At 32.2% G+C, this 10,162-nt stretch overlaps 1 protein-coding gene across 1 annotated transcript; it reads left to right on the forward strand.

Moving 5' to 3' along the window:
* The first annotated feature begins 1,062 nt into the window (after positions 1-1,062).
* LOC132254993 ((-)-alpha-terpineol synthase-like) lies at positions 1,063-3,912 on the forward strand. Its single transcript, XM_059742258.1, has 7 exons — positions 1,063-1,285; positions 1,380-1,647; positions 1,868-2,243; positions 2,344-2,562; positions 2,660-2,798; positions 2,889-3,137; positions 3,247-3,912. The coding sequence occupies exons 1-7, from the start codon at positions 1,082-1,084 to the stop codon at positions 3,547-3,549; spliced, it is 1,758 nt and encodes a 585-aa protein (XP_059598241.1). The 5' UTR covers positions 1,063-1,081; the 3' UTR covers positions 3,550-3,912.
* Positions 3,913-10,162: the final 6,250 nt, after the last annotated feature.

Below are 10,162 nucleotides of genomic sequence, written 5' to 3' on the forward strand. Positions count from 1 at the left end.
AAATAACAATATCAAGGTATAAAATTTGTAATCTAAATGCAAAAAAGTATAAATCAAAATATGTATATATGAGGGATATAAAAAACAATATTATTATTTCACATGATATTTTTCTTTACATGATTATATTCACATAAAATAAATGAAGAATGTTTCAAGGTAATGAGACCTTCAATTGTGTTATATTTTCTTCATCATTAATCAAATTGAAATTCATTTTTAGCGTACTAATTAAGTTACACAAATCTACAATTTTTCATTCTCCTTCCTACAAAATTAAAAAATAAAGATAAATATTAATTTTTCCAAATGTTAGATGTAATATATTTAATTAATTTTCTTAATGAACTGTTTTATTTATTAAATCATAAACTTATATAAAAATTCTTATCAAAATAATAATTGACCAACTAAAAAAAAGTTGCAAAGTTATTATACTTTTGATATATATGCAATCCAAACTTATTTAAATTTCTTTGGTTACGTTCCTTTTGTTAACCGATTTATCTTATTATATATACAAGAAAACAAATTATTGGTGTCACCATGTGGTATAGTATAGAAGAATCATGCTTTGATACCAATTCTTTTTATTACAAAGTTTTTTATTTAAGTTTTTTAACTAAGATAAACAAAGTATTTAACATTTTGCTTGGATGCAAAGGTTTCCTTTTCCCTTGTTTAGTCTCTTTTTATTGTTAAAGGCCTATAAAGTATTTAACATTATTTAATTAAAAATGTTAAAGGCTCAATATCCAATGATCCCCCCCTAGAACTGTGCAACACCAACCTTCTCAACTGTCTCAGCAAAGTCAATTCAATACTGGCCAAAAATGTTTTTATAGGCCTCTACAGTCTAAATTAAAACAACTTTGTTACAAATTTATTCCAAAACCCCTTTTTTAGATTTACTTGATCCAAGTCCTATTCTCATATTGCCAAAATAGTAAAAGTATTCGAGGTGGTTTCAAATCTTTTGAAATGAACAATTTGAAAATCATTTATAAAGTTAGGTTTGGAAGCGTTGCTTGAAACCTTTGTAGATGCTTATAAATACTAACATATCTCCACGGCTCTTTCCATGCTTGCTTCAATTCCTATTCTGATCACTCACACAAGACTTCCAATTATGAGAAGATCCAGCAGTTGCAAGGCTTCTCCTCCAGGAAACCAATCCATGATTGGCAACAGCACTTGCGAGGAAATCATTGTTCGGCGTACTGCAAACTACCATCCTCCCATTTGGGACTATGATTATGTGCAGTCACTGAGAAGTGATTATGTGGTAGGTTTATATATCATGAATATTGCTAACAGGTTAATTCTAGTTATTAATGTTCCACTTGGTGCTACTAACAAATACATGGTTATGTATGCAGGGAGAAATATACACCAGAAGACTTGATAAGCTAAAGAGAGATGTGAAGCCAATGCTTGGGAAAGTGAAGAAGCCTTTGGATCAGCTGGAGCTAATCGATGTTTTGCAAAGGCTTGGACTATATTATCACTTCAAGGATGCAATAAAGAGAATATTGGACAGCATATACAACCAGTACAATCAGCACGAAGAGTGGAAGAAAGAAGATTTATACGCAACAGCTCTTGAATTTAGACTGTTAAGGCAGCATGGCTATGATGTGCCTGAAGGTGTGGCTGTGTAGGATTCACTTATTCATTTTGTTTGTTTTAAATAAGTTAAGAACTTAAATTTAAATGAACTATAGGCAACAATACAAATATTGGTCTCTTATTTGTTTATCCCTTTTTCTTTTGGAAGCTCTTATAATGCTTTTTGCAGATGTGTAAGCTATGACTTTATCCCAAATAAAATTAGGTACTTAACTAGAAAGCACTCTTATTAATGCAGATGTTTTTAGTAGATTCAAGGACGAAACAGGGATCTTTAAGGCATGCCTGTGTGAAGATATGAAGGGAGTGCTCTGCTTGTACGAAGCTTCATACCTTTGTGTACAAGGAGAAAGTACCTTGGAGCAGGCCAGAGATTTCGCACACAGACATCTTGGAAAGGGCCTTGAGCACAACATAGATCAAAATCTTGCCATTGAGGTGAACCATGCCTTAGAGCTTCCATTGCATTGGAGAATGCCAAGGTTAGAGGCAAGGTGGTTCATAGACATATACGAGAAAAGACAGGACATGAATCCTATCTTGCTGGAGTTTGCTAAATTGGACTTCAATATGGTACAAGCCACACACCAGGAGGATCTAAAACACATGTCTAGGTAATTAGTTCATCAACATTCTTAATGTTTTGAGATCCAGCCAAAAACTCTATATCATACTCTTAGAATATTTTTATTGTCTCTCTGGGCTCCTATAAAGCTGGTGGAGGAGTACACGCCTGGGAGAAAAGTTGAAATTTGCTAGGGACAGGCTGATGGAGAATTTCCTATGGACTGTGGGAGTGATATTCGAGCCTCAGTATGGATATTGTAGGAGAATGCTCACGAAGGTTGGCACATTCATAACAATAATTGATGATGTTTACGACGTTTATGGTACATTGGATGAACTTGAGCTTTTTACAGATGCTGTTGACAGGTTACTGTTTGTCTGTCTTCCCATATCCTCTATGCATCATATGCTTCTGATTTAGTCAGCTGCTCTAAAAATTCAAATATCTTCTTTACATATTTAGGTGGGATATCAATGCAATGGATCCACTTCCAGAATACATGAAGTTGTGCTTCCTTGCTCTCTACAACTCCACTAATGAAATGGCTTATGATGCTCTCAAGGAACATGGTTTACAGATAATTTCCTATCTTAGAAAAGTGGTATTATCTGCAACTCTGAACTCATTCCATTATATGCTGTTTACATGCATGTGGTACTCTTAACTCATGTTATTATGATTAATCCTTCAGTGGTCAGACTTATGTAAATCTTTCTTACTGGAGGCAAAGTGGTACTACAGTGGATATAAACCAACCCTACAAGAATACATTAGCAATGCATGGATTTCGATGTCAGGTCCTGTAGTACTAGTCCACGCTTATTTTTTTGTCACAAATCCAATCACCAAGGAGGCCTTGCAATCCTTAGAGAGATATCACAATATTATCCGCTGGTCATCAATGATTTCAAGGCTTTCAGATGATCTGGGAACATCACTGGTCTGTATGCTACTCTCTCTCACAATCTCCTTACGAGTCCTGATAAATGTATATTTCTGTAATTTCTGTTCATAGACACATTATAATGGTCTTTTTATCCTTGTCTTAGGATGAGTTGAAAAGAGGAGATGTTCCCAAGTCAATCCAGTGTTACATGTATGAAACTGGTGCTTCTGAAGAAGACGCCCGTAAACACATAAGCTATTTGATTGAAGGGACATGGAAGAAGCTAAATGAAGATGGAGCTGTAGAGTCTCCATTACCTGAAACTTTTATTAGAATTGCAACGAATTTTGCTAGGATGGCCCAGTGCATGTATCAGCATGGAGATGGACATGGTATTGAAGATGGTGAAACTAAGGATAGAGTGTTGTCACTACTCATTGAGCCCATTCCCGTACATAGACAATAACAAAAGGTTCCCAGTTTTAGTTCTGAATAATATTGATAACCAAATTTGATCTCGAGTCATGGGAAATTCTTGTAGCCCTGATGGATTCATATAATTTAAGGTCTTATAATAGGAGGGAAATGTAAATTTAGTACAAATAGTGGAGGCAAATTTGAACTTTTAGGTACGTAGTTGAAGTGATGTTAGTATCTCAGTTATATTTGGAGGGTTAATTAAGTATATAAAACAGTGACTTTTGAGCTTATTGTATTCTTCTTTAATTTCTTTGGTCTAGTGTTTGTTTCCCATTTTTAACCCAGATAAATTTGTACCAAAGCTTGCATATTGATGAGAAGTGAGACATTTCTATTTCAAGACTTCTAATTCAGAAAATTTAAGTTTGCTTTGTTCTTAAGATGTTGGGAGGTTTCAGAGCAAGGCTACATAAAAACATGATAAAATTAGTAAATGATTGCTCATTTTTTGGAAAATAAAAAGTAAAAATGATAAGAAGGCTCCCATGAATGATAGAAGGATTCTTATCAAGACAACTTGACCTTAAAGTTTATCATTATCAAGACTGAGGTTTCAAGAAAACCTCATCTTCGATTCCAAAGCTAAAGTTTTGACCATAAAAGAGAGTCACTGATATAGTAAGCACTTGAGTGATCCATGGTAATTAATCATTCAATTCATCTAAACAAAGGTTCTTTCTCAATTTTGTGAAAAGCAGGTACTAAGAAAGTTAAATAAGTAGGAATTTGATGAATGACATCATCAAGTTAACTATTAATGATTCATAAATAATAAAGAGAATGGATAGTTCTTCATCTATGTTGAAATAACTCTAACAATGATCTAAAATTATTGTGCTACATAGTGTAGAGAAATTCAGCTACTATGCAATTCTAGACAAATTAAGTATTAAAATAATGCCTTATGGCATTTTAATAAACTTAATTTTCATGAGCTATAAATAAAATTAAATAACCTTAAGATCACATAAATAAGTTGGGAAAGATTAACATTAACTTAAGTTATTAGTCGCTTCAATGTGTGCTGAAAGTGCCACATGTCATATCTAGGAAATGTCAAATGTCACACATAAAGACATTAAAAAAAAATTCCGCAATACATAACAAATGTGATCTATCTAAAATTTTAGAGGGAGGGGGTGGGTGTTAGGGGCATTTGTCACTTTTTAATTTAAGAAAAGACATCTAAGTCCACTCATAATTGAAGAGAGAGTTTAAAAGAGGGAAATTCTAAAGAAAACTTATTTCTCTTCATTTTTCCCTAAGGCTTAAAGAGGAAAATTCTAAAGAAAACCTATTTTCTTCATTTTCTTCTTCTTCAAGAGAGAGCGAGTTTAAAAGAAGGAAATTTTAAAGAAAACCTATTTCTCTTCATTCCTCCCTACTACTGCTAGTGCTACTTTTCTTTTTACTCTTCCTTATTTTCATTGCCTCATTCTTTGGGAAAATATTGCTAGAGTTAGGTTGTTACATATGTGTTTAAGTCTTGAGTATTTTTAATTAGTTTTCCTTTACTTTTCATATTGTTTGATTGTTGAGAAAATGAACGAAAATGTTAATTAGTTAGTATAGAAATAATTTTTAATGTCAAATACATGTGTCTAGTTGTGAGTCTTCTCATTACTTAAAACAAGATCATAATGCAAGAGTTAGAACATTATTTTTTTTAGGTTATGGGTTGTTTGGTAGCTTAGAAAATGAAGGAAAATATTAGGTTCTAAGTCTTAGTCCATATATATTTGTTGAAACGGTATAGGAATGAACTCCTATGGCAATGCTGCTTATAGGGATTTGTTATGCCTTTTCAACCCACAATAGGAAACCTAAATTATTGCAATATTGGATAAACCCATTCAAAGCATAATCACGTTGAATGCAATATATTGAGTTAGTTGTTAAAAGTGTATGAGAATGAACTCCTTTGGTGATGCTACTAAAGGGGATTGGCAATACCTTTTCAACCCACAGTGGGTAAAAACTCAAATTATTGCAACCTTGAAAAACTTATTCAAAGCTTAATCATTTCTAATCCAATTAACATATTTGAGTTGGATTGATGGAGATAACTTTAATTTATGGATAAAAGAAACAATCTTATGGAAGAGGAATACCATGTTTTGGGTATTCTTACCAAATTATTTTTATAAAATATTATACTCAATAATGAATCTAACTACTTAAGCTTAGTTATATTTGAACAATGTTAGCCTTAGAAGAAAATTCTAGTCAAGTTGTGAACCAATCACATTTCTTAAAATTTTGAGATTTTTTTGGAAGGATAATAGGACTTCTATTAATTTTGTAAAATAATTGACTCAATAGTGAGTCTAATCATCTAGGTTTCATTACATTTGGACTGCGATACTCTTGTGTAAAAATTCTAGATAAATTGATGAAAAATAAGGTGATTCAACTTAGTTTTGAACCATTGTGTTTCTTGAAATTATGGGATGCCTTGGCTAAGACTGTTAACCAATAGGTATTTTTGTACATTATTAAATTCAAAAATAAAACCAAAGAATCCAATTCCACTTGGTTTGAAATATGTTTGCATAAGAAAAAAATATGGTAGATGATAGAAGATTTTCAACATTATGTGTTGAAAAAATTTAGGATATGTGAAATTATGGTACTCTATATTTGAGTTTCTTATGGGCTTCCAAATCATTTTTATAATTTATTAGACTATCTTGAGAGTTTCATAATTTTAAAACTTTCTTATTTAGTGAGAAAAAAAATAGTGGTATTTCAACATGCTTTATTTTAAGCCCTTATTTTGGGCAAATATGATACCAATCTAATTTAAAGCTTAATTGGTTTTAGTAATGATTTGACTTAGTTGTTAATTTTTAAGGTATCTAGACTCATCAACAACCTTACTAGCCTAAGTTCCACATGATTTAGATTCCATTTTCCTAGATTCTTATTTTTAGAAAGTTTGTAAATTTCAATTTAAAGAGTTGTCTAAGTGGGACTAGGATATAAAGATGTTATAATATTAGTTCATGTTTTTGCTAGAATAAATCCCTTAAGAGCATAACATGGTGTAATTAAATTTTGGATTTTTATTGTTTATTTAATAAAATTCAAGTTCAATTTCATCTATTCTATTTACATGTATTATACCTTGTAAGCGCTCTAACCTATGTCTTTTGCATTGTATGTGACTTAGGTGCATTAGGAGTTGTATAGAAGATCTAAGTCACAGGTTCCCTGCAAATAAATGACTTGTTCAAACTCGATTCTTAGGTTTAGGCCACTCATTATAAGTTATAATGTACCACCTCATAATTGGAGAGATGGTTAGTTTTGGCCATTAGGATGAGTTTTCCATGGTGAGTGCACTAATATGTGTGGTTATACATTGACCAGGACCTTCAATGAGTCATGATTTAAGGCTACCAAGTACTCATGACTTCATTACGTTGTCTCTCAACCTTAAGAGAATATTGAGCCTTGTGTTGAAGTGGTTTTGACGTACAAGTGAGATTGTAAGCTAATCATATATTCCCTATATATGGATTATGTCATTATTGATGAAAGTCAGTAACAATAGGTATTCTTAATAGAGACATCATGATATCTTATGGAATTACGATAAAGTGTCCCCCTTAGGTGATCCTAAGGAGGCATGTTCATGTAAACTATGATCATAGTAGTTCCTTAAGTGGAACTTAACGTTAGTTCTTAGACAATTAAGACATGTTAGTTGAACATGCAATAGGAGGATTTGTAACTCAAGGATAATAGAGATAATCTTGAAAGACTATATCTTTCACCTTGTTAGATTATGGACACCAGTTCATGGGGAGACTGAATACGATGGATACAAGATCACAGACTTAAGCACATACTGTCTTTTTGTTATTTATATAGGATTCTGAAGTTCAATTGATTCTCTATAGTGAGATGTTGAATAAACTTCGAAATTAGATTGTAAGGGAACCAATATTCCTATAGGTCCTAGTGGTCCACACATAGAGCTCATATACCTTATTGGCACAAGTTATAAGAGTTAGATTGGCTATAAGTTCACTTTTGTGTATAAGGGGATTTTGGTATTTATGTAAGGTTGCGCAAGAGTAAGTGAACAAGGTCTCTAGATTATACTAATTCATTAATTAGTAGGCCCTATCGGGTTAATTAATCAATTAAGACCTATTTTGGGTGAGATTAAATAACTCAAGCCCTTAGTGCACTCAAGTCACTTAAGTTTATTGGGGAACCCTATAAATATCCTTTTAAGGATTAGGGTTTTCATAACTTGTTTCATAAATTCGTCTTCTACCTCCAAAAAGAGAGCTAGGAAAGAGAGAATTATAGCCTTCACCATTTCTCCTATCCCTACTAGAATGAAGTATGTCAAGATTAAGGTTCAAGTCATTAAGCGAAAGACTCCAGGTTTACAAGACTTCCTACAACTTCATTTTTCATCTTCATTACATGGAATCAATTCAAGAACATCTTAATCTCATGTATGTTTTTTTTAGTATTTTTTGAATCCGTATTAAGTTTTAAAAAAATGCAATTTTTCTGTTGTGTATAAGATTTAGAAAAGCCTAAGATAGTTAAGCATGTTCCTAACTTGATTCGAGCTTGGGAAACGAAGAGATTCAGGGTTTTTCCATTAGTTTTTATAATCAGTATTATAATTAAAATACTAAAACCTAAATATGTGATAACGTTGACCAAGAAAATCAAACCAGAAATATAGTTACCAAGATTTTAAAGTATTCCAAGTTGTCATCTTTTAAGATTAGCACTAATGTATTCAAATGTCTATAAATTAGAAGGATTAATTATTTATTAAAGCTAACAAAACCCTAATTTAAGTAAACAAGAATAAAATATGGATAAATATTTTTTTAAATATTTAATAAAATAAATAGAACAAAAGAAAATGTCTTGGAGAATTTCATAATCCAATGTTGAACCCTTAGAGACAGTATTGTAAAATATATGGTTTAGGATCAAAATCAATCTAAAATCAAATTAAGTATCAAGACCAATATTGCATCCAACACTTAGATTTTTATTTTTGAAAGTGGATTTCTTAAACCAATTAAATATGATGGTTAATTCTAGTTTTTGATTATATTCACTTGCAGGCTTATGTTCATCTTGTAAATTCAACCCTTAGATTTATTAACAGTAGAATCAAATTGATGTAACTACTAGTAATCTAGGTCTTTCCAAGAATCACTAATACCTTCGTAAGAATTCTCTAGACCTTACCTAGGGTGAACTAACCTAGAAGATTTATTCCTACCAAATCAAACTTGAAAATATAAAGAAACCATAACTTTATTGTGTTCTTGTTACTCTTCCTTTGGATTCTCCACCTTCATGTTAGCATCTCCAAATCATCAAGTTAGCCAACATGATGGAAAATTTCTCCTCACAACCCATGTTTGGTTGTCAAGAAAATAGAATAAAAATATGGATAAGAAAATAAAGAAGATTAAAGATTCATTAAAGAATTAAAGAAGAAGACATCACTGTCTCTCCTTACATTACTATGGTAGTGTTGGAACACAAGTTTAGCTTACACCAGTTTACAAGTCAATGAAGGATACCTTAGTATGGAGCCTACATCAGATTATACTTGAGTACAAGATCATCTAAATTTCAAGCTTGCCCAAGGGTATAAATCAATGAGAAACTATCTTAGCCCTCCATTCATTCCTCTTTCACTTTCAATGCACAACCCTCTAGTAACTTCATAACTCATTCTAAGTTTGGTGTTGAATCTAATTGGAAAATATTTTCTCTTAGCTCTAAGTATAATTCTTTACATAGGCCTCCCTTTTTATTGAAAGGACTTGCATATTTTAAATAAGTTGAGAATAAAGGGATAGGTTCCCGCAACATGGATTTAAACCTAGGCAAATTATATCTTGTTTTTACAATGCTTTAACTAAAAAATCTTGCCAAGTTTTAGACATATTGAGTAAGGAAAGTTTAGTTAAAATGAAACCAATTGTAACCATGATGGTACTGATTCATGCCCAATTGGTGTCTCAGCTGATCCATGTCCAGCTGGTGCTCCTTGGATGAGGGAGTGATCAACAAAATTTATACCTATAACACCATACACTAGGGTAGCAAATAAAAAGCTACTATAGTATAGTGGCTCTAGGATCGTTCACTGGGAATGATTAACAAGCAATCAATGATACCAATTCCAAGTGAATTGGTCTTGTTTCATTTCAAGGTTAGCTTAAGAAATAAAACACAAACTTTGATTGGTAAAGGTTTAGACTTAAACTAACTAACTTAACAGAAGTTTGGAATAATTTAGGAAGAAAAACATTCCTTGGAGATTTAGGTTCACTGGGGTGGTTCCTCATGCAAAAGACACGGCTCTGGTCAGATGGTTTATTTCCTCGCGTTAGAGATTCAACATATAGTCAATTCTCTAACCGGTGATGTACAGAGACTCCTTCAATTAGATTTCACTTTAATTCTCTCACTGATACAACTTGCAATGGTTTAAGCCTCTCACTAAGCCTTAACCATTCAAGGTGATCTTTAACCTTGGATTACCCGTCAAAAGCTCGCAAGAGATAACTAATGGATGTCTCCTAGGAGTCCAAAAG

Source organism: Vitis vinifera, chromosome 13 (assembly GCF_030704535.1).
Source record: "Vitis vinifera cultivar Pinot Noir 40024 chromosome 13, ASM3070453v1".
NCBI classification, from domain to species: domain Eukaryota; kingdom Viridiplantae; phylum Streptophyta; class Magnoliopsida; order Vitales; family Vitaceae; genus Vitis; species Vitis vinifera.